Consider the following 27861-nt stretch of genomic DNA (forward strand, 5'->3'; position numbering starts at 1 on the left):
GGCCCGTTCAGTCCTCTGTTTTGATCTGAGTCTTGAAGGCCTGCTTGCGTAGGTGAGACTCGATCTCGTCCCGGAACACGAGCATGCCCAGGTGCGAGTGGGAGGCCTCGTTCATGGCTTTGGACTGGATGCACATGCGGTACTGCTCCGGAGTCAGCTCGTCTGCACACTGCTTCTCGTGCCAGAGGTGGAAAAGACCGGAAACTGGCGTCCGAATCACTATCAATTCGCTCCGGAGATACTTCCTGTACAAGTGAACGTCTTCCACACCCCAGCCTTTGACTTCAAGATCGAACCCACCTGGAGGAATAAAAGTTAAGTCAACATCATCAGTTGTTTATGAGTACATTTAATTAACTATTAATTGCTTCAGTGCTTACCAATATTTAGGAAATCTGAGCGATACTGACACGTCATTCCAAAGCCAAAATCTCTCCAGAATCCAGCATCTTTTTTGTGAATCTATTTGAAAAGAGAATTGTACAATAGTAATTTAAAATGAAGTATACAATTTAAGTAAATAATTTAGTTATGTCCTTTTTCTACTTCTTGTTTACTTCATCGGATGTTTTAGCTTCACTGTGCCGTGTATACAAGATGATTTCATAACATTACTACTAGTTTGGAAGCCCATCATAGCCCAGTATGCAACACCAGGTGTGATGTGGAAACGTAAGCAGTTGCAGTAGTAATAACTTTTAACAAAGTAGCTGGAATTTTGTTGTGAAAAAACCACATCAGATGCAAAAATTACAATTCCAACTGTTTTTAATTTCTAAAAACATGTGTGGAGGGGATCTTTAAAGACCACAGATTTAAATACTTTTTGTACAAATACCATTAAGAGATAAATGATTCCTTACCAGTTGGAGTTCAGTTGGTGGAGCCAGCTCCAAATTCCCATAGACTATGGCAGGATTGTACAGACTGAACACCACTGGATAGAATACCTTCTTATCTACCAAACAAACAGTTAAGAACAACTTAGTACATTTGGTGACAGTCTACCTGTAAACAAAAGGACTATTAAAACAATGAATATAAGTAATTATGTGTAAAAACCTACTTGGAGCAGCATGGAGACGACATGTGTTAAGGAACTCAAGTGTAAAATGGATGTCAACATCACAAAAAAACATTAAGACGTCGCCTTTCTTCCAGGCGTGGGCTCCGATATCCAGACCACGGCCTCGTGAGAACTCCTCGTCCACCGGGATCAGAGTGTAATTGGAGAAGCTTTCCTCCCTGAAAATACAAATTAGGTAGATTTCAATTCCAACAACACATTACTACCACAAGACCAGCACAAACGTTTTAAAAACTCTTTGTAAGTGAAAGGACAAACCTTGACATTTTCTCCAAAGAAGCCTTGACCTCCTGCAGACCTTCAGGCCCAAAATAAACCACTGTGAGATGTACTCGTCTGTCCTTCTGTATGCACACCTCCCTTTAAACATATATTATGCATTTTTAAAATGAATTACAAGAACATCTGTACATTGTATCTAATCGCAAAACAATGTTTAAATCTGTTCAATCCTGTCTACTAAACAAGCATTGCAAGAGAACATGCTGGTTCATGTCTAACAAACAGCGACAGTATCTGGTTCATTCTCACCTGAAGTTGTGTAAGAACTGTGAGAAAGTTTCCACTCTGCCTGCCAGCGGCACAATGATGTTAATAATCATTCCTGATGTTTCTACAGATGTGCTCCTGACTTTCATCAAGGGACCAAAAGGCCTGAAGAGCGTGACATGACGGAAGCTGCTGGAACCCTCTTTGGCAAAGAAGAGCTCGTATAGAGTCCCTTTGTCTCGCTCCGTCCTGTACAGTCCTGTGAAAAATACAAAAACAATGGTCTCTCCGAGAAAGCACATCAGTAACAGTGATCCCTCACTGGTCTGTAGCCAGGTAGTGTAGACATTACCTTCAGTAAAGTGGCCCTCTGTGTAGGTTTGTCTCTGCATCGGCATGTCTTCCTCTACACCATCCTCCTCATCAGGGTTGTTTATAATGTCCAGCGCAGCCTCGACGACCTCCACCAGCTCGTCTCTGCGGTCTTTGCGGACAGGTTTCTCCTCTGGGTGCCGCGTCAGACCCATCTCCAGCTGGTACACCTTGGACGAAGTGAAACTCTCAAAGGGCACCAGGGCATACTCGCTGGGGAGGCGTGCCCCTGTGTTTACCTCAGCCTTGTCGATCTGAGAGTGCAGGTACTCCAGCAGATCTCCCGGCTCTTGGTCTTTGGTCTCGGCCAGGCCCTGCACCCCAGGGGGCTCCTTCTTGTCCTGCAGGAGCTTTAGCTTCTCGCCCATTTCCTGCAGCTCCTGCTTGAGCTGGGCAATCTGGCGCTTGAGACTGGTGGCACGGGTGAGGTGGCGCTCCTCCTGTTCCTGCAGCAGGGCCTGGTAGTACTCCTTCCCGTAGGTCTCCCCTGCTAGGCCGGGTAGGGCCAGGCTGACGTCTGCTGGAGGGGTGCACTCCAGCAGGTATGCGAATAGAAGCAGCACCAGCAGCAGGAAGAGGCCCAGAAAGAGCCAGCGGACCCGGCCCTGGAGCGTCAACCCCCGCCTGGGCATCACGCTTGAATACAAGCTATAGCTGGCAAGTCTGCATTCCCTTTCCCCCCTGATCACATTACTTACACTGTGCTTCTGCACATCATCTTAGAGGTTTAGAGGGGCCTTTATGTCATTTTACCCTGATGGTCTTGTTTCTTGGCTCCAACCTATAGCTGTCTTCATACATTGGTCCTGGCTAAATCCATGCGATGATCACCTAGGTCAAAAAATAAAATATCAGAAATCCACAATAAAACAACAAATCTTTTACTATACAGGGAGGGAGCCATTTGTGAAGCCTTTTGGATAAAACACTTGGGATTATTACAAGATAATCAGACAATAACAGTTAATAATACAACATCGTGTTACCATTCAAGGAACCTTGGTTATTGATCAACCTGCCAGTCACAATTCAATTAAAGGCATTGAATAAAAAAAATATTCTGTAGCAACGTGCTCACTCTGTGTCCAACTTCTATTAAGATTTTACATACTAAAGATTTTATTTAAACCTGAAGAAACATGGACGGAAAGAAATGAGCTTCACTTGGAGAGCTAACACACGGCGACTAGCTGTCTAAGCTAAACAACAGCACAGGGGAAAACTGGTGGACGAGCTCCAAAGCAAGCTACTAAACACTGACTTCCGGTTGAACGGCTTACTTTCAAAATAACAGCATGACACTCCTGAGCAGCTAAACAATTAGAAAAAGAGGAACCTTGTTGAATGAAAGTACATACCATGGGGGGAAATATATATATATTACAAAAACCACAGTATTTGAAGGGATATTCCTGATTATGTTGTGACTTGTATGGTAAAGTGATCTCATACAAGGCCAGCCACTCGAAGTCGTCAGTAGCCGGAATGGAGCCTTTAAAACCACATCTTATCCACCACATACCACACACACAATTGTTTCCTGAAGGTCACACAGTCAAACCTAAAGCTCAAGCCCTCAGCACACAAAGTAATGCTGTTTTTCAACCCTGACAGTCGTAGTCTTCGCCTGGCCTCAAAAGGTGTAAATCAGGCCAACAATGGCTTTAATTAAAACCAGCAGGGTTCTGAGTCCAATGAAATATTCACAGAGGGGGTTACCACCTGATTACGTCTCAGTCACAAAAGAGGAAACAATAACAAAAACTGTTTGCTGGGTGGTTTTAATGCAAAATTTAACAGAGCCCATCCACAACTCAAAAAAGGAAGTCATCATTTCCAAACTGTTTGCCCCATGGTACAGTTCTGCAAACAGAGACAGACACTGAGCTTACAGAGTGTAAAGTCCGCAAAATGTCCAGTTCCCACTTAAAGTTAAACATCAAATTTCCAAAGAAAAAAGGAAATTCCTTCATTATCACCTCTGCATAGCTTTATTAAAAAGAGTCAGTGTTTCAATGTCACAAGGAACTTTTCTCAAGACACACCCTTCTCACACACAAGGAAGAACTTCACATTAACCTCCTGCTAGTCATTACTTTGACATAATAGTCAATACTTTATAGACCACTACGTCTTATATTTGAGCTTTGTCTCTTTCTAGCTGCAAAGAACTAGGATCAGAGATATCTGCAACACATGACTAGCTGAAACCTAAAGTACAGGTTTGACATTAATATCATTGTGTTGGTATGAATGCATCCCATGTCTTAATTAACAGTCGTAGTGGAAGTTAACTCATAAAGACTACACATTCATACACTAACAGGGATTTGTAAGTTCTAGTGAATTGATTTACTTGTTACTAAAGACTTAGATTACTTAAGCAGGAAAAGCGGGTTGTGTTAAAAACAAGACATTCAACCGGATATTTATCAACATGTCATTAAAAATCATCTGATTGGGTTGGCATTTTAATAAGGGGGAAAACAACTATTGGATGGTCTGCAGTCTTTTTAGTTTCGGAAAGTACACTTTACAGTAAATTTTGATTGAAATTTGGCATTCAACCTGTGTCAAGCACATTCTGGGATACAAAGCTGTGTTGTAGCTTCCCAGAGCACAAGTCCTTGACCTCATTTCTGCACTTTCATTCCCTCTGGAAAATGTGATACCACACATGGCATGTAAACTTACTTTGAAAATCAAAACCGGATGTCGACACGGTTATGTAGCTAGCTTAGCGATGTCCGGAGCTTCAATTCGCTATTGGGTTATTCTATATCTGTTAGAGAGCCTGCTAAACAGTCAGAATAGTATTCAAACAACTACTCACATAATTCCGCCTTTGTCCATGCCTGCCTGTGCTTACAGCTGTGAGTTAAGTGTAAAACCAGCTGCAGCAGACAGCCTGTGCCGCAAAATGCCACGGAGCCGAGAGAACAGAGTGGATCTGAGAGTACTTCCGGTCAACAGCCAACCAATGGGAGCTTCGCTGACGTCATCTCACACGCTGAAGCTCCATGTTCATAATAGAAACGTTTTATTATCAGTAAAAAGTTATCATTGTTATAGGATATAAAATGATTAAATGTCTTAATCAACACTTTCACCGTGAACATAAACAAAATATTTCTTATCATTTTAGTTAATGGGGCTCGTAACGTATTTCTCTGTGCAAACTGGTAAAACAAACCTCTTATCTGCGATGGTACACTGGCTGACAACTCTGAATTGAATTACTACTTAAGTGGGCTCTAACTGTAGACGGATCACTTGTTTAATATTCAAACGTGACATCTGTTATCACTATGGTGCATAGAGTAAACCAGGAAATGTTCCCATTAGGTTCTATTTTTAGTCATTTCCTTCATTAATTCCCATTAAGAATGACAGTCTGGAGCCTATCCCAGTACACATTATGTGGAAATCACTGAGACAACAAGGACAGCGTTATGACCAGTCTCTCACATATCTATTTGGATTGCAACCTTTGTTACCATTGGACTGAAAGACATTGAAGGTCTCTTTTTAATAATTTTGTGGGTCAATTTAGGGCATTAAGGGGCTTTAATGTATATATGGGATGTAAAAAAAAAAAGTGATGGTATAGTGTGTCTATAAGTCATACCATAGTATGGTAATTAAAGTCATAAAAACTCATAGTTTAGTATGTATAAAAAAGTTATATCATAGTTCATAATATGTCTTAAAAGGTAATCAAAAAGTCTTGCCATAGTAAGTCTGAGAAATTCATAATAAAGTACGTTTAAAATAACATTTTACTCCTAGTATAGTTTCCCTAAAAACATGTTTATAAACTCATATTATGATACTCCTTAAAAAGTCATAAAAAATATCAAATATATTGCATGTCTAAAAGACATACTATATAATGACATCTTTTAGACTTTTTTGACATTGTACACAATGATTTTTTTCAAAAGGCTATACAATGGCTTTTTAACTATTATTATTGACATGCCATACTATGACTTTTTATGATTTTTTTGACATGCTATATTACCACAATTTTTTGTCATTTTTCGACATGCTATACTATGACATGTACATGTGGCCGATGAACGCTTTCAAAATTAAACAACATTAAACACAACACAGCTGGTAATGACGAATAATATCCTACCTCAGAGCTTCAGCACAGAGAACATGTTCTCTCATGTTTCTGTATGACGCTCTGATTCTTCACAGATGTCATCCATTGAGGCTGCATATCTAAAAAAAATTATATTAAAGTTACAGTTAAAGTGAAAAGCATAAAACAATACATAACATAATTATACATAACATTGGAAGGCGGAAAATTGCATAATGTTCATGAATAAAATGACAAAGATATGCAGGATCTGAAGTCTCTTCCATAGTTCTCTCAATCCACCTGCAACTTTACATGAAACAAAGTAAATAAAGTTGTCAGAATTTTGAGGGGCATTTAAGTTACTGTGAGAAACTTTAAACTATTAATGAAACAGTCTCAATTTAATACTGATGACTATTTATGACCTACATAAGAAAACAAGACATTCAGTGAGACGTTTGGATATGTTCTATATTGTTATTCTCACCGTGTCGGATTCAGCATGAAATCAGTGGAAATAATGCCCGTTCTCCAGAAACTCCTACAGCTCAGAATCCAGGGGGACCTCCGGCAGTGACCAGTGTGCTGCAGACAGACCCAGATCCGGCTTTGCTGCTGCCTTTGACCTGCAGTCAGAGCTCCGGCATAAGGTAGAGAGCTCTGCAGCTGGCAACAGCAGCTCCACCTACAGCCAGGAGATGAGCTTCCCATCGTTGCTCTCCCAGTCCCCACTGGGAGTCAACACTAACACCACGCAGCTGGGCCCCATGGACCCTGATGCAGTAAAATTAGAGGTTTTCTAAAGGGACTCTTTTGCACAGAAATACTACTGCTATTGTCAACAATTACAGTGAAAATCAATGCAAAATGAAAGTTTCTCACAGTAGCTTTAATTCCAACACATTTAGACCAACCTTATTTCAAGTGCTAAACCATTTTGGGGTTTTAATACTTATTCTTGAAGCACTCTATTGTGGGCATTGTGTATTTATAAGTTACTGTTGCCCTACTGTCCATTCACCACTATCCTTTTCTTTCCTCCTGATGTTGTTTGAGAGCCTATATGCTTATCATTTGGCTAAGTGCTCACCCACAGGTGTTGTTGATTTCCTCTGTTATAACAAAGGTCTTTGTGAAATTGTAATTTTTCTTGAAACTGAATAATCACTACTGTGGCCAAACAAGTGTTTCCAGTTTTGTAATCAGGAATTACATTTACATGATATCGGCAATACTATTGTTTGATATTCGGAAACTAGACTGTAATTGTAATGATTAAGGATGGGTTAAAGAAATGTTCCAATATGCTTTATGAATGTGTTATTTTACCTGCTCTGTGCCCTAGACCAGCTTTTCTTAACCACTTGTTTGGCCACAGTTGTGATTATTTTGTTACTAGAAATGAAAATCTTGACTTTCTTTTACCGATAAAAGCCCCTATCGTCTATAAACTGTGCAAAAACAGCTTACAAAGGCTACTTGCTCCACAAAAACTTAATAACTTTTGGTAGATGATCATTTTTTTGGGCATGACACCCAAGCAGGTCAGGAGTAAGGAGCAGGGTCTGCAAGTATCGTTGAAATGTGGTGAAGAAAGCAAATTTGAATGAAGCAACAATGTTAAGTAGCCATGGTACAGTTAGATGACAAATTATTACCCAATGAGATCGTTGATGTCGTATATGACTTTACTTTAATTCTTTCTTTCTCTTTAACTCTTTTCATTTATAACTAGAATGGTCCAGAAACTCACTTTAAAAGGCTTTCGATACATCCCTGTTGTATTTTCCAACGAGAGCTTGATGCGATCATATCCCTTTCATAAACTTTGTAATCCAGCATGGAAGTATGTCTTCTGTGATTAGTTATCCATTTACACCCGATGAAAAGAGTTGTTGTTGTTGTCGTTAGACGTTAGCTGAAGCCTACTGAAATTTTATTCCATTTGGTTTTCTTTTGTATTTCTGGTCATTTAACTATTTATACATTCATGTGATGTCACTGTTGCATGCATACTCTGAATGCCCAGTTTATCCTGAAAATTGAGACGGAGGAGGAGACCAGGCCCACTAAAAGTAGGGAAAATGGCTTAAAAACAACATGAAGTGTCTTAGTATGGAGTCAGTCTTGCATGAGATATAAATAAAGCTTTGGAAGCTGGAATAGTGTTTGTATCTTTTTTAATTTTTATTTATTTATTTCTTATACTTCTTATCTTATGAGTTATAGCAAATTGCATAGAGAAAGAATGAAGATTAAGGCAATTAGAATAGCTTAAAAACGAGAGAGAATTTCAAAAAACATTATAAAATCTTTAAAAGTGGTAACAGAATCTATTAAAATGGAGCTTGGGGTGTCTAGTGTAAACGTTTCAAGGAGATACAATTGAGATTTATATATCAAAATGTATATATATATATATATATATATATATATATATATATACAAATACATGATTTATATAAGTTACATTAGGAATATTTTTAAGAAATGCAAAAACATTTTTTTATTAATCAGTAAACAGATGCTCACTATCTACTTTCAGAGACATGAGGTGAGTAGACATATTGCACATTTTTAATGTTTATTATTAATTGGAACTAAATCAAATAATAACAACATGATAACACTCATTAGTTTACATAATCATACGTCTTCCACAAAGATTGCCATTACAGTGAATCCAAAAGTGAACTGTAGTCTGACACTGGACACGGTCACAACCTACATTAAGTCTCATGTCCTTACACTGGAGTAGCACTCACTAGTTGATATCTTTCATGTAAAAAAAAAAAAAGAATCAAAAAAGAAAACTGATCACTGATCATTTCTGTGTTACTTTTCTTTGGCAAGAACAGCTTCAAAACATCTATTGGGAGAAACACAAAATGGGTCTTTGACATTTTGAGGAGAACAATGCTCCAAAGTAGAAACTTTACATTTTCAGAACAAGTTCAGCCTTTTGCTTTTGTCCACTCAATCCCAGCTGTCTACAGCAGGTGATGGTAAAGACGTCCCCTTTAATTCCTGGGCTGGAACAAGATCTTCACAGTTGCACATTAATAATTGGAGGCTATTGTAGAAGCGGCACAGGCACTTAAAGACATTGACACTGGCATACAATCTGGTACAATAGTCATGCAGTGATACAACTTGGCCAACATGACCCGTGAGGTAATAATTAACATACTGAAGAGCTGAATGAAGCGTGGTCTACATTGATCCTGCCGCTTCTGCAGCACAAAGACCCCAGTTTTTAAACATTGAATACCCGTGCAACAGAAATAAAAGGGAACCAACTTTAGCATCAGATTGCATATGTACAGTTTTATAGAAATATACACATTTACCAATTAGTCATCTTTTCTACAGTGTTGGTTTGTCTTTAGCTATCAAGCTTGTCCACAGCTTTTGCGGGTGAAGGCAAAGCCATCCAGTTTGCATAAACACTATCATTGGCATATCTTGTAAAGACTGGATTAGTGGCATCATGTCTGTTGAGCGGTACCGGGCTCTTCTCAGGCCAGTTGGGGTATGACATGCCTAAAAACGAGAACATATCATTTTTCTGCACTCAGTGAAAGATTAACAGCGTGCAGACAGTAAGGCTCTCAAATCAAACTCTGTAGTGTCTGTCTCTGAAACAAGTCCTGATTTGACTCTCAGAGGTGTACAGTTATGGCTTTTTATATGTAACATGAAGTTAAATGTCATATAATTGTCTATTTATTGAGTTTTTGTGATGTATCAAGGTTCATGTTCATGCCCCTATTTTGACCTGTGACTCCCTTGGTGTCACTGATCAGAAGTGAAGATGGACCACAAGTAACAAGTCCAATGTGTTCTTTACTTTTAATCAAGGTCACCTGAGAGTTGAGTTCAAAAGCCTTACTGTTTCTCTGTTCAGCATTGTGAAATCATTATAGATAAATAGCTAATACACATCAGAAAGTCAGTAAATTTAAGACAATCTGAAATTAAAAAAACACAGTGAGTGATTGATTCAGCAAGGACCTGTTTCAAATGTTACACACAGTTTCTTAGAATGGAAACAAATAATGGAATGATGACAATGGGAATGTGATGGAGTGAAAACATTAACTATCTACGAATAAAAATGCAGATGAAGCATGAGTATGAGCAGTGCCATTTAAATTAGAATGAAGGGTATACTCAATATTTACAAATGTAGCACTTTTGGTCAGCATTCATGTACATTAGAAGCAGGTCCAAGTAAAACAACAAAGTCAAGACACAAGATCTTTTTTTCACTGAGCCTCTCATTTACGATGAAATGGGAGATATGTCAGCAGTAATCAACAAAAGGCATGCCGAGATCACAGTCACGCACACTTGACTACGGAAAAAGCCAATCACAACTTGCCAAAAAAGAGAGCTTGTGTTGTGTGTCCTGTTTCTAAAATCTAGTAAATGCATGGGAGATTCTACCATAGAGCTTGTTTTCAATCCATGTGGAGGGGAGGGTTCGAGGGAGAGGGGCGTTATTACAGTCCACTAGTGGTGTGTCCTCTTCAGAGAGGGCGTCGTCGTACAGCAGGGCGTCGGCTGGCGTGGACGCCGCCAGGTCCAGGTAATCCTGACAGGAGCAGATGAAGGCGTGATTAGGCTGATTAGTGAGGCGAGGAGTCACAGCGTGCTAAGGCTGAGTGTTCTCAGGCTAAAGGTCACACAGTGCAGTGACGTCCACTGACAAAGCACTCCTATACTAATTACATCAAGTTACATGCCCACTACCTCTTTTCTACAACAGGGAAGAACTAGCCTGCTGCATTCAGGGACGTCTGCATTCCCTTTTCCTTAAATGTTCTATATTTAGCCTCATTGTAACAGCATGAGCCTGACTGGTATGCTCTGTGATTACACTGCCCAAGGCCACATTTTAGGATTTATCTTCAAACACTAATTATGGTATCTAAAGCGTTTGGGAAGAGTGACATATCATACAGAGAAGCAGCGTAGCGCAGACTGTGTTTATGTGACTCTAAACAAGAAGCCAACAGTACATGATGTCCACAAGAACTGATATACTGCTTTTTTTGGGCCAGCTGCAAATCCAAAAGTGGAAAAACAAAATAATTCTTATAGACAGATCTCAATGATGCATGTAAGTGTTGTCACGATTGCGCCAGTATTGCATGGAAAGAGGCTGATTAATAGCTTACCCCCACTGCTTTCCTGTGGAAGAATATGAATAACTTATATTAATGTACTGTGAAGCTTCACCATACCCGACTTTTCACCATCATCTTTTCCAGTTCTTTGCTGATGTCCGAGAATGTCTGCCTCTTTTCTGGTTCCTGTTTCCAGCATCGAAGCATGAGATTATACCTGCAGAGGAAAAAGTTTTAACAGTTGGTGAGAATAAGCATCATTTAATCCTCCCAACAGTCATTTTCCGTGACTGTCTTAATGCGGTGGAGGGGAGTTATTGCACTCAGTAGAGATGAGCAGATGATGCAGAGTGACAGAGTGGAGCTCACATTTCCTCCGAGCAGTTCTCCGGTCTCTCCATCCTGTATCCAGTCTTGAGTAGGTTAAAGAGGCGTTCAGGAGCAATACCTGGGTATGGATTTCCTCCCAGTGTCACTATCTCCCATAACAGCACACCAAAGGACCAGCTGGAAGAAAACACAGGGGCTCATAAGAATATTTCAATAAATTGAGAATGGAATAATAACTGCTTTAACATTTTGGGAAATACCCATATTCACTTTCTAGCTCTTGGCAAGAAAGTAAATGAGTGTATTTCCCAACATGACAAACTGTTTTTTAAATGTTTATTGTACTTACACGTCACTTTGTGTTGTGTAAATGTGATCAAACAAGGACTCTATTGCCATCCATTTAACGGGTATACGACCCTGGAAATAAGCAAGAGAGTTTGTTTAAACTTTTTAATATTGTTGTAAATAAACCAAAATGAGTACTTTTCTGTCTCTGGTCTTTACCTTGCTCCTCTTAACATACGAGTCCTCTTCATACACGTCTCTGGAAAGGCCAAAGTCTGAGATCTTCATCTTTCGGCCTTCAGCTACGAGAACATTTCGTGCCGCAAGGTCCCTGTGAACAAGCTGTCGGGACCAAAATCCTCAATTAAAGCCATATGACATTGCAAATGCTTACAGTTCACACACTGGAAGTGGCTTCAACTCATCCACTTCGACTGACATTTTTACTAATTATGCCAAAAACATCTCAACTACAGACATTTTTACTCCTAAACTGACATTTCAACTACTTTGATCTACAAGTGTTCATACGACACTTTAACTGCTTTTAGTGGTTGCACATTAACTGAAATTTCAACTGCTTTCACCTCTTATTCTACTAACTGTTTCAACTGCAAAATCTCTGCAGAGAGCACACATATTTTCTTTTGAAATAGTTGACTTTTCTAGTTTGTCAAATACCTTCATTTCCGCCAGGTATTGCATGCCTCTGGAGATCTGCCATGCAAAGGAGATCAGGTCACCCATGGTGAGCGCCCTGTCGTCTGGGTTCTCCAGGTAACTGGAGTTTCGGTTGGTGTCCCTGCCCATGTAACTCGGGCCAACTTTCCGACTCTCGCGCAGGAAGTTGCGGAGTGACCCATACTTGGCATATTCCACGATCAGATGCAATGGACCTATTCAGAGAAATGCAGCACTTAGAGGTCCATGTGCAACACACATGTCCTGAAAGAGGATATCATGAGCTGTGATGTCTTACCGTCCTGACTGCATGCTCCATACATCTTTATGACGTGTGGATGGTTGACTTGCTTCAGTAAAGTGAATTCTGACAGCAGGTCACGCAGCTCACTATGAGAGGCGTTTTCTGTCATGGAGGAAAAGAAGGGATTGTAATGATGAAACCATTCATCTCTTCAGACATTCACTTCTCATATATCACCATTACTTCCCCAACTTGTCTGGCCTCTGGCCGGCTTGTCTTACCTTTAAGCATTTTCACAGCCACAGTGGTGTAACCAGCTTTTCCTTTCAGCCTGAACGCTGTTGCCTTGACAACTTTCCCAAACTCTCCTTCTCCCAAAGTCTTGCCAAGTACAAGATTTTTACGAGGAAACTCCCACTTCGGATCCTCCTGTTGAAGAAAATAGGAATATTGTTGACTTCTTAACTAGTTCTTTATATATTTTGCTTAAGAAATTCTGTCACAGGCCAAAAAAAGTGGCTTACTGGTATTTTAAAGGTGTCTGTCTCGATGGAGTCCTGCGAGCCCCGGCGGAGGTTACCAGGGAAGCTGATGGGGTAAGCCTGAGCTGGCCGGCGGAAAGTCATCTCAGCAGAGGCGATCGGCGGCTTAGGCGAGTTCTTGTGGTACCGGTGGATGAAGTACGAGGACAGGAGGATGGAGACGATGAAGGAGAGGAGCAGAGCCATGGCAATGATGGTCTTACACATGTCGTCACATATTGTCTCTGGAGGATTTCAAGAAAGTAACAATCTATTTCTGGTTCATTTTTGAGATGACATGAATAAGGACCCTATCAGACACTGTATTTCACTTTAATGTTGTCTGATTTATGAGGACTCACCCTCAACATCCTCCTTCTCACAAAAGCATCTCTCAGAGTAGCAGTAGCAGGTTCCATATCCAGCCTGGATCCCATTCCTCAAGCCTCGTTCATGACCTCCGGTAACAGTTTCCTCTTCAGAGACAATAAACAGTTAGGCTCCTATTTATAGATTTCTAAGTTAAAAAAAATGTCCTTTACATGTTTACATTTGTGCTCAAATCCATCAGTATAATAAAAAGCAAGCTATACATTTCTTACTTGTACAGTCTTGTGGACATATTGACGCATCTTTGCTTTCAACTGCATCACAAAAGCTATCTGGACATGTCCGCAGGTCAGGGGAGCAGGTTGAGTAATTTTCCGAAATTCCTGGAACGTTAACACAAAGGCCAGAAAAAGTGGGAAAACGTTACCAGATGACAAACAACTGTTTAAGTATGGTCAGCTTGTCTCGCTGTCAAGCCATCATATGGTGTTGTTAGTGCTTGCATTTATCAAAATCAAGACCACATTTTTTTCTGGAAGTTTTTCTTGCAAAAATGATGTACAAATGAGTAAAGATGTTACTGGGAAGGATAAACATGCTGGTGCTGATCCTTAGACCACCACATTTGGTTCTAGTTAAATGACTCCAAGGTCTCATAATATATGTGGACATAAGCCAATGACGTTTATGTGTTCATTAAATTAAATGTACCTTTCTCAGTGCCTTGCCTCCACTGGCATCTCCCTGTTGTTACCCCCAGGCCTCGGACAGACTCACAGTGTCCTCGCCATCTGTTTTTCGCACAGGACAGGAACTGCTGGCTCTCCTGACTGGCCTTGTTTGCTATGTGCAAAAAACACACATAATCAAATGATTAAAGACAGCACAGATTACATGATGATGTGAAGAGTAAAGCCTTTCCTTTTTAAAAGCTCACTAAATGTGAAGTGGACCTCCACTGTTACAGTCTCACCTTCACCATCTAGTATGATGTGTATCCGCGTGCTGGCCTCAAGCTGTGTGTCCTCCTCCTGAGCGACAACCAGGTACTGCAGGTCCTTGCACTCGGGCCTGCCCAGTGCCTCCGAGTCGTTCACATAGAGCAGTCCCCACATCTCGTCCAGGGCCTGGGTGATGCCGATGGCTGCATAGCAGGACTGCACGTCCGCAGACACGTTCTTATCCGGCGCCTCGAACCGGTATGTGACCCTGAAGCCATCAAACTGTTGGCAGTTTTCCACACAGACTCTGCCGACCTGAGAGGAGATGGGACGGGAGATTTAAAAGACAGTAGGTTATTTAAGTTCAAGGTTGGCATAATGCAAACTGCTTTGTGGGTGCATAACAGAGATACTGATTATTGAATTACAGTTTTTATTTTTATTTCTTACTGAGCCAGCAGGTGGCAGTCTCACAGTATGTTTAAGATTGTGAAAACACTTTTTAAGCTTTTTGAATGGCTAGGATTTCTAAATAGTTAATACAATTAACACTGTATAACATTTCAGAGTTAAATCCATTTGGGGAATGAAATCATTGCTGCATTAAAACTGTGAAGCATGTTGCACTTCTGACCACTTCAGTGACATCAAGCCTGAGCTCCTCAGCTGCATCTCTTTATCATTTTCAAACTCTGATGTGATGCAAACAGGTGTGGTTCATCCAGCAGAGAGCTTTTGATGTGGTTACTAAAAACTTGAAAACATGTCTACCTACACTTTAAGACAGCGGCAGACTAAACAGAGTTTTAGATTTGTATGATAAGCAGTCCCGCTTACCTGAGCGTAGAGAGAAGCTCGACGTGACAACGTGAACATGTGTGTGATGTTGGGGAAGCGGATTTGGACGGGTAAGATGGTGACGTTGAAGTGCAGCAACACTGTTCCCTCTAGACCGGGGTATGTGGTGTCATTTACCAGGTAGTCAAGCTGCAGGGTGCGATTCTCAGTCACATACAGGTCCTTTTTCAGGACAAGCTCTAAAATAAAGGGCCAAACAAGCAAATGTTGATGAAAATCTACAGCGCTCATAAAAACAAATGATTTGTTTTAGCTCCAGGATTACTTACGGTAGTTGTAGACGGTCTCTCGGATTCCTCCAAGAGTAGCTTTCTTTTCACTGAAGGTGCCTTTAATGTCAAATGTTTCCTTTATCCATGGGTCATTGTTGAGCAAGGTCCCCACATACTTATTGTGACTCTGGTCTATGGGGTAGATGGGGGTTAAATCCCTGTCAAAGACAAACAAAGCACCAAAGGAGCCACCCTGAAGAAAAAAAGAAAGAAATGTAAAGAAGATTAAATCAGCAAACACTATAAAACAATCCAAACTGATCTGGTCTGATTCATATTGGTCTCCTCACCCTTGTTCGATTGAAGCTGATGATAACATCTGCTGTGTCTGTTCCATTTACATACGGCGCATTATCGTCCTCATCGTTGACATACACATCCAGTGAAGTTTCCACCTTGGTGATGACCGTCTCTGTCCGGACTGTGCAGACCAGCAGGAGTCGGTAGCATTCGCTCTCCTCGCGGTCCAACGGAGCCGTCACCACCAGCTCTGAGGTGTTCTCATTTACAGCAAATGGTGCTGGAGTATCTGCAGACGAGAGGAAAAAAACAAAATCAGGTGAGTATGTGACTACAGCCACCGTCTGAATGAAAGATACTGAGTCAGAGCTGGTATTGTTGTGATTTAAAGCAAGAATACTAACAGTTGCCACAGTGGCTACCAGTGACAGTAATGGAATAAAGGCATTGAGCTAAAATGCTAACTAGTTCATCTGTAGTTAAAGTTGAGAAGAGTCATACAGTCAGAAATGATGAGTATTGTGTGTTATACAGTAATAGATTCCTAAGGTTTGCTAACACTAGACATCATACTGGTCATTGTTATGGTTATTGTGTAATTGACCAATAGTGTTGCAACTGTTTTACTCTTATTTGTAAGAGGAATAACGTGCCATTTCCTATTTAACATTTTACAAAGTCTCTTTTTAAAGTGTCCGACCTGATTCCACATTGTAAGTGATGGTGTAGTTGGGGCACACGTTGAGTCTGGTGAGACGTCTGAGTTGCCGTAGGGCCCCGGGGAACCTGTTCTCCATGATGTGGGGGTTGGAGGCGTCTCTGTGAGGGAAGCACAGCTCCTTCATATCCGTCTGAGCACACTGAGGCATCGTGGCATTAACAAAGTCCAGGGTGACCCGAAGGGAGTTTCTGATGCACATGGACGTCCTCGCGAAGTTAGGTATCACCATGGCATTCAGGGACAACTTCTTCACGGACCATGAGTGTTCTAATGGGACACACAGCCAGGACAAAATCAGGCGCCGTTTTAATCTCAGACAGTGCTCTTTTTGATGACTAAGCTCTTTTTTTTTGCCTGTATGCAATTACATTATCATCCTGAGGGCAAGAGACCTGAACATGGAGCCAAAGCATTATGCAAAAGTGATAAACGTCAAGGAACTAATTCACTCTCATGTGTGGGGGACACCTGGAAAAAAAGGAGACTATACATTTTCATTAAAATGCTCACACCAAACTCACGTAGCAAGGCGAAGTCGCTCTCCTCCAGGGTTTTGTTCAAGGACAGTATTCCAGTGTTGATGTCCAGATTGAACCAGGAGCTGTAGGCTGGACGTATGCGCGTCAAGCACAGGTAGAAATGCGGTCGCTCAGAGTCGCTGTCCAGCATGGCGTGGACCTGGAGGATCGGCGTCCCTGCCTGCTGGCCAACGTACACCGTCTCGATGTACTCATTCTGAGGGAAGTACAGCCCTGTCGCTCCTGCAGAAAGAAGAAATAACCAGACGTTAAAAAGCAGGCAGCCAAATGGATCACAGGTGGGTTTAGTTATATACACTTTAAGGGGGACATTTTGATAACTGAAAATAAGGTGTGACAGTAGCTAATGCTGAGTATTATTACAGAGCAGGATAACAGTTAGGGTTAGCAGTTATCAGACATCTCTTTCTAGAGATTTAACTGTGGGAACAATAACCACTGACAATGCTGTCTGGCCACTGAATGGAAATTAACACATACATGGGATATGACAGATTAATTATTTTTTTTCCTCCTCTGATGTCTGTCATCTCCCCCCGTTAGCGGAAATTGAAAGGAGGGCTCAAATGACACTTATGCAGCTCTTTTAATGAATTTCTCATACGGTCAATAACATGTGGTTTCCGATTCTCCTTGTGTTCACCTTGAAAAGTTTAATTACAAGGGATAACAAGATATGGAGGAGAGATGAATCATTACCTACCAGAGGGGGATGTGGGGTGAGTATGTGTGCATGTGTGTTGAGGAAATCCATAAAGAGCTATAGCAGGCTTTGTGTTTTACAGGAAAATGGAGACCTGAGTGTTCCTCCTGTAATTATATCCCTGTTATGTTCCTCTTTGATGACGGTAGGCGACCATTTAGTGAACGCACTAATGTCATTAGCAGACAGCAAAACTAGATTTTCTATTTCTGTTGGTGCAGTTGAGGCCTCGGCTCTGGTTTCAGACATTGATTTAATTTGGTGGGGGTCGGGTGACAGGAGGCCGAGCTGATGGATAAAATGTGGCCGTCCTTCCTGAAGGATGGAGATATACTCAGGGAGGCTGCAGTCCTTTTTATTAAAAGTGTTCCTGAGACAAAAACAAACAGCGGGACACTTGTTTGTTAATCTTGCTGGGATGGTGCTCAGTTGGGTCAGTTTCACGACACAGATTTGAGGGATGGTTTTCCATTTTCTAAATTTACCACAACCAAACTAGAACCATTCAGCTTGAAAAATGTCTCGAGGCTTTATCTGGTTTAGGTTTGCTTTATTGTTTTTTGTTCGGTATTTAGACCTGATAGAGGCCAGCTCAAATGGTTTCCTTGTAGATGTTTTCAATCTCCTGTCTTGGTCGTACTGGTTAAAACCCCAACGTAATTAAATTTCTTTATTGATATACTCAATTTTCATACAGGCAAAAGCTGGGAAAGGCTTAAAATAATGTGGAAATTATGTTACAACAAAATAATCTAAGGATTATCGTATACACTCTTTCATAAAAGGCAGGTACTGAGATAGGTCATTCATCAATATTATTTTTTAACTGAAAGTCTACTATGTTGGACAAATCAGAAAATGCTAATCATTGCAGGAATGCATGTAATATAAACCCACAAGGAAAATTTTGTTAATCAAATTGGCTATGTGTGTTTCCTGGGTTGCACAACAGAGGATATCATTCAAAGTGAGTTTGGGATGTTATCAAGCTGGAGATTTCAAACCAGACCAAAACATCATGAAATGATGATCATAAGTGAAACAACATTGATTCAATGACGTGCACAAGATTGTTTGATACCCCTGAGTCTGATGAAAAGCCAATTGTTTTTTACTCGAAACACTGTACTTTTTCTAGAGTAAAAAGTACAGTGTTGCAAGACCTTGGAAGGCAGAAACACAAGGGTTCAACATAGTTGGATGGCCTTACTATAGTAGTACAACATGGTATAGCACCTGTAACATCCTGTAAAAACACTTAAAATGTAACTCTCTGCAACATATATATACTGTGAATTTACTCAAGGTAACTTCAAATAATATATAGGAGTTCAAGTAGCAAAATAACAGAATATGATGTTTTTTTATGTGAGAAAATATAGGAAGTTAATTGCAAAAGAATATGCATCTTAGCGTAGGTCTCCATCCAATACTTAAAATGGCCATTAGAGGGAGCCATTATCTTCCTGACAAAGGCCCAATAAGAGTTGAGAACTGCAGCTTAATCATTATCATGATACATTATTAGACTAATCGTTGTATTATTTGATAAGATGCTAAAGACCTTGGATAAAATTGTGTCTTTAACAAGCTAGAAATATACTCCGTTCAACAGCCCTGTGTTATATTAATAAAGAAATTAATTTAATCCACAGACATCTTACACATGACACCGTCATGAATCAAACAGAGCGGATGACAGCAGCTCGACAAATACAACTAGAGGGTCCAACATGTGAACCATCGTGAGCTGAACGTATTTATGTATGCCGGCCTTGGCACGAAGCCACGGTGGCTGGACCCCCATACAACACAATTTGTTTATATCATTCAAAATTCAATTTCTTTCCAGGACTGAAGCCAACAGAAAGCAAGCAGTTTATATCAAAACTAATTAATTGAATGGATCAAGCAGGCCTCTCTTAGCAAATGGCATCTTTGGTCTGTGTAGCCATGATGAAGATTTTCCAAAAGTATGACTCATTAGCTTCCCTAAACGATGCGCAACTATAATGGTAATACAGATCGTAAAGACATTTAACCTCTGATGACCACGCACGAATAATGATTTAAAAAATAAAAGATAAAACACAGGTTTAATTTCAAATCTGTGTTTTTCAGATTATGACATATACGTGGACAATGAGCAGTTTTTTAGAACAGCCTTGACCTCCTATAACTCACAGTGTGCAAACATTACCACCATAAGCAGACCTTTTACAGCTTCCAAACACCAATAAAACAGACGCTTAGCTGCCATGTACTGTGTCATTTCTTCAAAAGCCGGAGTAAGTCATTTTGCAAACAAAGCCAGTGTTTGAACAGGAGGACTCAGTCCGTGTTTGCAGTCCATGTTTGCAAAAGATATCATGTACTGCTGAGTAGATATACTGAAACTCATATGTCGCTTGTTTGGTGAAAAAAACAACAGCGAAAAAAACCCCTTTCATTCATCTATACACGTATGCCTTTGACGAAGGCAGTTATCCTTGAGTTAATTATGGCCTGTGTCAGTTCTGTTTCATATTTTAACCGTGGAAGGACAAAAAGGACACAAGCTCATCAGAAAATCTGAAGCCATGTGCTCAGTCAGCCATAGACCACAGCGTGTCTAGGACTAGTATGAGCTGATAGGGTGGGACGCCCTCTCCGTCGTCCCAGACAAAGACAGGAACTCAATTAGCTCAATGCGTGCTTCGGCTGATAGATTTACCAGCTATGAGCTCATGTGCTAGACTAACCCACAGGCTGCCTCTACCTCTGTGAGTGTCCCTCTAAGTTTCAATGAAATAAAGGGTGGATCTCCCACCCAGACGTCCTCACTGAGCATCCTTGTCAACAGCAGGAGAAGTGTATGATTCATTCCCTCACTGATCTTGCTCGTAGACTGGAGCTCCTGCCGTTAGAGATCCGCCCGGTGCCCTTTCTCTCCCAAGGTCAACGAGCTCTGCATCTGTCCCTGGTAACGACCCACTGAAAAGGCCTTGTATCTGGCAACAGACCGATCAATAACCGTACTAATCAACAGTGATACTGATTGTTTTCCACTGATGAGACGGACGGGGTGAACGGCTGATGGCTGCATGTGTGCAATCATCTCCGTTGCACGTAATATGGACCCTTTTGTGTAGCTGCGTGGCCACAGAAATATTAGATCTACTGTTCATTTTACAGCCACTATTTAGTCCATCAATATCCACATTTTCAAAGAATCCATCAACTATTACAAAGTAGCTGCGTATTCACTAGTTAAATCTTGGTGATATAAACACGATTAATATCATAATCACTCTGAAACCTATCACGATTACTCTGCTTCCAAAGACGTAATAGTTATGGGAATGGTTCTTATCAAGGATTCAATTAACTAAAAAGCTGCACTTTGAGCTATAAGTTCACTTTTGAAAGCTATTATTAATCATAATGTTTGGAAATCTCTCCCTCTTGGTTTCCTGTGCCAGCATGCATGATTGCTTTGTCATATCACACCGGATCCAGAACCTGGATTTTAATATAGTCCTGATTGTGATTCTTTCAATTTCAAAACAATGAGGCGTAATAAGGAAAGAAAGTCATATCCTGTTATGATGACACAGTCATCAAACTTTTCATCAGAGTAATACGATATCTGATCTCAGTTGCGAGGAGGTAGTGAGGCTCCAGGTAGATACTCAGGTTACCATGAAGCATGCCGTAACATAATAATCAATTACAACATAATGTAATCCAATTAGCCCTCAGAGAATACAAGAGCTAAGATCCAATGAACCATGTTCATCAGTCATCAAGAAATCTAATAGAACATCTCCTCAGGGGTTAGCTGCAAGTACAAATTCAGTTTAAGAATTCCTGCGGGAGCGACAGTGGCATCAAAAATTGAATACATGGTACATCATAGAGCTCCTGACTGAGTTTGACGCAGTGGTCATTAGACTGCTTTGATAAAACATCTCTATCCTCATCACAGCGCTGGTAACAAGCCATCAGATTCACTGACATGTACACAGAAGTAGACAAAGAGCCCGGATAGCTCAGTCGGTAGAGCATCAGACTTTTAATCTGAGGGTCCAGGGTTCAAGTCCCTGTTCGGGCGGTAGTATTTTCGGGGCGGCTGTGGCACATGAGGTAGAGCAACCACAAGGTTGGTGGTTCAAACCCCTCTACCGGCAACATGCCGAGGTGTCCTTGAGCAAGACACCTAACCCCAAGTTGCTCCCCGGGCGCTTCATTGCAGCCCACTGCTCCTCCGGGATGGGTTAAATGCAGAGAAATAATTTCCCCATTGTGGGACTAATAAAGGATTGATTATTATTATTATTATTATTAGATATAAGTGACTGTGGCAAAATGCACTTGTGTCATTTAATAGTTCACTGCAGCACGGCTCTTGTTTTCATGGTTTCAGCTTACTAGATGACTGATTTGAGAATCAAGGCTTTTTGACCAATGTTTACTTTCCATTTCGTATCTTTATATTTTCTCCTACTAACTGTATCCAGATAAAGGGGAACCTGTACAACCATTGCGAAGAGAAACAGACCCTTCACAATTGGAAAGTCATGCTAGCAGCTCAGTGAGGCTGTTCTTGCTAACGGCAGGTGTTTGTGCACAATGCTAACACCAGTTATATTTGGCTAACATGCTCACAATGACAATGCTAAGATTGTGATTTTTAGCAGGTTACATGTTTACCATGTCGACCATCATAGTTTAGCTTGTTAGCATGCTAAACATTTACTTATCAATACTTTACAGAAAGTACAACTTTCAATGGTCATTAGTTTTGGAAGTATTTGGCCACAAACCAAAGTATTTTATGATGGTGTTAGATGAAAGTCGTGGGACAGTTAAAGTCATCAGGGTTCATCTTCTGGGGATCATGAATGAACAACATTTAAGGCAATCTACCCAATAGTTGTTGACAGACACGTAGAGAACCACTTTAGCTACGCTGCTAGCATTGCTAAAAAGCAAACATGCATATGTATAACTTACACATATTTCATATTTAACCTTTTTTTTGCCATTGTATCAAAAGTTCAGGCGTGCTAAGGAAGTAAACACTTAAAAATGAATGAAATATAAAATGTATTACTTGTGGGGTTCTATTTCCACACTAACAGTACTATGTGTAGCATTTTAGCATCAACAAATATTTACCACTTTAAGATTTCATGCAGTACCTAAACTAAAAAGAGCACTATTGAGGTGACTAGTACTATTAGCTTCTGGCTGCTGCTACATAGTATTTCACCACATCAGGTTTCACAGTGGATCTGATGGATTACAGTATGGAAACAAAGGGAGGGCCGTCGCTTTATGTCAGAGAACGGAAAGTGCTGATCTTCCAGCACAAATGGAAGTGTAGCTCTCAGAGTTTCTGGCACTGGCAGGTGGTGGAAAAAGAATTTCCGACATGTTTACCCACTTCAGTAAAGTGAAGGACCAAACAAATGGACATAGGGAGATGCCAGGGTGGGGCTGGTGGAGGAGCGGCGCGCAGCAACATTCTCATTTTGACAGAATGCAATAGGGTTTTAATGAGGTTTGAATATATAAAAAAGAAATCAGTCCAACAATTGTCACATAAATTTACAATGAATTTATAAATTAGATGTTCATGTTTCAAGCTGGTACACTAAGCATCTTTTAAATCTGTTAAAAAACTATGTTTATCACCCACATCCACTTTTGCAATGACACACGACCATGTGGAATCAAATGAGCTGAGCTCGCTCTTTTGTTTTGTTCATTGTTGTAAACGATGGGTCAAACACAGCGCGGACCACTAGGCAACTGGAAAATAACTTGTCGAGGCCCGTGTGAAACGAGAGTACTAAATGCCCAGAGGGCGAAATTTCAATCAATGTCTCCTTGTCCTTTCACCACAGCAAATTAGATTTTATCCATGCATGAGAGGGAAGTGTGACCCTGAACTGACTAGAAGATCAGGCAGAGAGCTTTGACAGGTAGGAGCGGCATCCATGCAGCGCCAGCAGCAGCAGAAGCAACAGTCCAGAGTTAGAATTTGGCGACTTAAACTCCCAACAATGAAGTAATATCAGATATGACACTAAAAAACACTTTCAGTTTGATCGAAAGCTTGAAAATGGGATGATGCATTTTTGCCAACATTTTGCTGATTAAAAATTGCATGTTTTGGCAAAAGGACGAGTTATAACTGAGAGACAAAGCGTCAAACTTTGAAAGACTGAAACTGCTGCATCACTGCTGTGATTCTGATCATTATTATCTTATTATCCTTTCAGGTACAGGGAGGTTCGTGGCGAGATGGATGGATGGAAGCTGAGGCCAGTTGTTAAATGCCATATTTTTTTTTTTACAAAAAGCAATAAACTAAATACCCAAAAATATCTTCCCTGTGCCAGTGCCATAGACAAGTAATGAAATTATCTAGTTTTCAGATATACACAAAAAGAAGCAACGCTGTTTACGTAATTTAATATAAAAGATATACTCTAAAGCAAAGAACTTGTCTCCTGATGTTTTCCAATTATCCTAAAAGAGATGTAGTGACAGCAAGACTAGAAAATTGACAAGATTTATGATGCATCCATAGGCAGCGCAAGACAGAAGCTTTACTAAGTGATATAATGTAATAAGGAGCTAAATCAAATAGCAGCATGTAACAAATGAGATTTATTGGTCTGGTCCTTCTCAAAAGGAAAAAATGCTGATGAAAATGATCATTCTACAGCAACGAGGAGGAGGAGGCATCACTGCTTCCTCTCGGACGGTGGGGTCATCACTGGGGATTACCACTTGGTTAAGGTTTCAAAGGTCACAGGGCAAAGCAGGGTCAAAGCTACAGTAGCAAGGTCACGGTGGATGATAAACGGATCGATGCTTTTATGTGAAAACATCTGTGGCTCTTCTTGTGGAAGTGATGGATTACACAGAAGTGTCTGTTAAAAGGATTTGGTGGCTTACACGAGGTATAGTCACATAAGGTATTATAGATGGTAGAGTTTCAGTTCTGAACATTTTGTTAACCTCTGAAAAGCAAACCAGTCCATAAGCTCCCAGTGTTTCTTTAAACTAGTCTAAGTCATGAGATCTCATTAGCCAGCCTCAATAAAAAAATTTAAAAAAAGCACACAGGGAAGTCCATATGATCTTCCTAAAATCAAAAGTTAAAATCTTAACAAAGCCATGACTGAACGGAAAATTTCTGTGACTTGGATCTTCCGGTCAGACATGATCGTAAGAAAACATTTTTACATCAAAACTGCACAAAACTCTACGATCTCTGACCACATAATCAAAAAGGCGTCCCAGCCCTTAATTCACTTCTTATTTGTTGAACGGCTCTGCTTTAACTTTTAGCTCTACTCTGCTTAACTCTACTCGTAAGTGCATGGTGACGCAGTCACATTTAAAAGTGCTGATTACTCTTATAGTGAATGGTGATTGCCAATTTCCTCTGTTTGATTACCTCAGCAAGAAACACTAAACTAATGAGTTACCTGGAACCGTGACGAGGGGAATTACCAAACACTAACTATTTTTTGTTTTCTCCTTACATTCTATCAAATATTGAATGACATGTATAATAATAAAATCTTGCATAAGAGGTTATGTGATACAAAAAGTGCATCACATTTATGAAACTCATTTGGAGATTTAAGAAACTTGTACAGGAGGAAATGGTCGTATTGTTATTGACGTCAACAGTCAGAACGTCCTCCAAAAGTGAAATAAAAAAAACCAGCTTGAACATCTACAGCAAAATCAATCTGATGTGTCATTTTGAGGTTCACGTCCGACGTGCTATCTGAACGCTGTGTGCACTTGTATAACAGGCGATATTTTCCTAAACAAAACAAACAGCCAGTGTTTGCCTAGAGATAGGAGCAGCTGCTGCACACCTGCCTGCAGCTCGCCTCTTCTCCTCTCTGTACCAAGTGTAGGTCTTTTGTTGCAACAAATAGGCAGGTGAGGAGCGCTGCATTTACGTAGGGTGTAGGTTTCAGCACCCAGTTAATTACCATCACGTCCTTGACATATGAAATCGAACTGGACCAACTGTGCTCATCTATAAATACCGGGAGAAACGCCGGCCTCAGTGACAATACGCGCAGAACAAAGCAGAGCTGAGATGTAAATGTGTGCAGGAGCATCATGTCTCCTGTAAGTGTGATGGGAGCATACATCTATCAGGCCCTTTGCACTGAGAGCCACACTGTCTGTCACAGTGAAAAAATGAGCAGAGAGCATTACATACAGCTGTGGCACCTTAAAATTTCCATTAATCATTTTAACAACACTGCAGGAAAGTGCTCCCTTGGGCGGTTACGTAGGCATGTAGTTTATTAGTAGTGTAAGCCCAGTTTTGCAGGCATAAAAAAGCTCTGACCCATCTACAAGAAAATTAACAACCACTTCACATCTCAATTCCACTAAAAGACTGTGATGATCATCCAAATTTTACACATTACATCCCTTATGAAAGCGCTGATAGTAACCTCAGTTGAGACCAAAAACAAATTCAGGGATTCATCACAATGGCCTATATCTGTCCAAGCATCACATTTGACATACATGCCACACACTGAGATTTGCACACTCCTGAGCTATGAGAGACACTTTAAATATAGACGGCATGGGAGGACAGTGTTGGTACAGTTGGGCTGTGGGATTGTGAATGGGATTATAATATTATGATATACGGCTGTATTCATCTGACTCCAGGTTTCAGTGCCATACCACGCATAACAGGCAGTGCACAATGCAAGTATCACTTTACTCAGCGTGAAACAGTGCCGGCTTTGTGTTCTTGCCATTTCAGACTCTTCTGGGAAAAGCCTAAAAAACTCACTCACTTTCCAAAATGTTGCAATTTAGCAAAGCTATTTAGCTTCACACATGAGCAGCCAATTTCATGTGTAGCCTATTTGTCAGTTACCATCTAGATTTCAGGTCCACTGGCTCCGTTTGTTGCAGCTCAGACATTTTTCCTCTCTGTATTTCTGTTCATTTTTCCCCAGGACTGTAAGTTTTTGTAGAGAATCGTACATTTTGTGAATTTAGAGTGCATCCCAAACCATACGAATTATATTTCATACCTCAAGTAATTGCTTTACAGGAGATGAAGAGGATGCTTTAAAAAAAAAAAACCTGATTCTGTCTGATTAACAGATCATGTCTCAAAGGGGATTTTGCGTTATAAAACACAATTTCTAATTTTCTCCTTTTTAACATTTTAATTTTTTTAATTTTTAAAATAAGTTCTATTATTTTTATTTTTCCTCATCTTTTTTTCAAGTAAACCACTAGTTGGAAACACACTTTAGTGAAACACATATTTAAATTTCTTCTTGTGGCCCTTCATGTGCATGAGTCTGATGATGAGTCTGATGATGGAGCTTACCTTCCAGCAGCAGCAGCAGCAGCACAACGATGTTTCCCCGAGAGAAACCACAACTTAACCCCATATTCGCGAACCATAAGTGAAAGTTTCTGATTGAAAATGAGATTCAAAAAAAAGTTCCTTAGAGCGACGATAAAAAAAACATTTAAAAAAAATCAAATCGTTTGAAAAAAAATGCAGGCGTTGTATAAACCAGTGTGTGTCCTGTGTGTGGATCCGGGCAGGGGGATGAAATACTCAGTGTCCCATAGACGCGCTGCTGCTGGGCTGACTGGCTGACTGGCTGTCTGGCTGACTGGCTGACCAGGGGGAGGAGGCTCACTGCCTCACTGCTTCACTGCTCACAGCAGCAGGCAGCACAGCATCTACAGGACATTTAAAAGCATAATTTAACAGCAGGTCATTCACCTCATTAACACTCTGCGGGGGAAAAAAATATTAACAATTACCATTAAATGGTGCATTTTAAAGGAACAGGCAATGTTTAAAAAAAAAAAAAAAAAAAAAAAAGTATCAGGTGTGCTCATTTTAATCACTGCTTCATTATAGCAGATCTGTTATCATTTATGTATGATTATCTAATCATTATTTCACTTCTAGTAGCGCTGATGACATTAATATACATA

At 40.4% G+C, this 27861-nt stretch overlaps 2 protein-coding genes and 1 non-coding gene across 4 annotated transcripts; 1 reads left to right on the plus strand and 2 right to left on the minus strand.

Moving 5' to 3' along the window:
* Positions 1 to 4934, minus strand: csgalnact2 (chondroitin sulfate N-acetylgalactosaminyltransferase 2). Of its 2 annotated transcripts, none has more exons than XM_054599620.1 (8): positions 4782 to 4934; positions 1929 to 2779; positions 1619 to 1835; positions 1346 to 1447; positions 1067 to 1245; positions 864 to 958; positions 381 to 462; positions 1 to 300 (listed from the first exon to the last, which is right to left on the minus strand). In XM_054599620.1, exons 2-8 carry the CDS (start codon positions 2578 to 2580, stop codon positions 8 to 10), a joined length of 1620 nt encoding a protein of 539 aa, XP_054455595.1. In that variant the 5' UTR covers positions 2581 to 2779; positions 4782 to 4934; the 3' UTR covers positions 1 to 7. The 2 variants fall into 2 exon arrangements, with proteins under 2 accessions (XP_054455595.1, XP_054455596.1); XM_054599621.1 differs by lacking the exon at positions 4782 to 4934 and adding an exon at positions 2935 to 3081.
* Positions 4935 to 8495: 3561 nt separating this feature from the next.
* ret (ret proto-oncogene receptor tyrosine kinase) lies at positions 8496 to 27505 on the minus strand. Its single transcript, XM_054599894.1, has 20 exons — positions 27236 to 27505; positions 17124 to 17363; positions 16582 to 16869; positions 15932 to 16170; positions 15639 to 15834; positions 15349 to 15548; positions 14544 to 14826; positions 14282 to 14413; positions 13843 to 13953; positions 13603 to 13716; positions 13244 to 13485; positions 13001 to 13148; positions 12774 to 12881; positions 12476 to 12690; positions 12014 to 12136; positions 11856 to 11926; positions 11546 to 11683; positions 11294 to 11393; positions 10494 to 10641; positions 8496 to 9587 (listed from the first exon to the last, which is right to left on the minus strand). The coding sequence occupies exons 1-20, from the start codon at positions 27297 to 27299 to the stop codon at positions 9430 to 9432; spliced, it is 3318 nt and encodes a 1105-aa protein (XP_054455869.1). The 5' UTR covers positions 27300 to 27505; the 3' UTR covers positions 8496 to 9429.
* On the plus strand, positions 21865 to 21937 carry trnak-uuu (transfer RNA lysine (anticodon UUU)). The gene has a single exon. It is a non-coding gene; the product is annotated as a tRNA-Lys (tRNA).
* Positions 27506 to 27861: the final 356 nt, after the last annotated feature.

Source organism: Anoplopoma fimbria, chromosome 6 (genome assembly GCF_027596085.1).
Source record: "Anoplopoma fimbria isolate UVic2021 breed Golden Eagle Sablefish chromosome 6, Afim_UVic_2022, whole genome shotgun sequence".
Classification (NCBI taxonomy): Eukaryota; Metazoa; Chordata; class Actinopteri; order Perciformes; family Anoplopomatidae; genus Anoplopoma; species Anoplopoma fimbria.

Coding starts and splice junctions, on each gene's coding strand:
- ret (XM_054599894.1), bottom strand. CDS start 27,299: ATGGGGTTAAGTTGTGGTTTCTCTCGGGGAAACATCGTTGTGCTGCTG. Junction 14,414..14,543: donor CATCATACTAGATGGTGAAG/GTGAGACTGTAA, acceptor TTTTGCACATAG/CAAACAAGGCCAGTCAGGAG. Junction 13,486..13,602: donor TGAGAAGGAGGATGTTGAGG/GTGAGTCCTCAT, acceptor GAAATCCTCCAG/AGACAATATGTGACGACATG.
- csgalnact2 (XM_054599620.1), bottom strand. CDS start 2,580: ATGCCCAGGCGGGGGTTGACGCTCCAGGGCCGGGTCCGCTGGCTCTTT. Junction 1,836..1,928: donor AGAGGGCCACTTTACTGAAG/GTAATGTCTACA, acceptor TATTTTTCACAG/GACTGTACAGGACGGAGCGA. Junction 959..1,066: donor TCGTCTCCATGCTGCTCCAA/GTAGGTTTTTAC, acceptor TTTGTTTGGTAG/ATAAGAAGGTATTCTATCCA.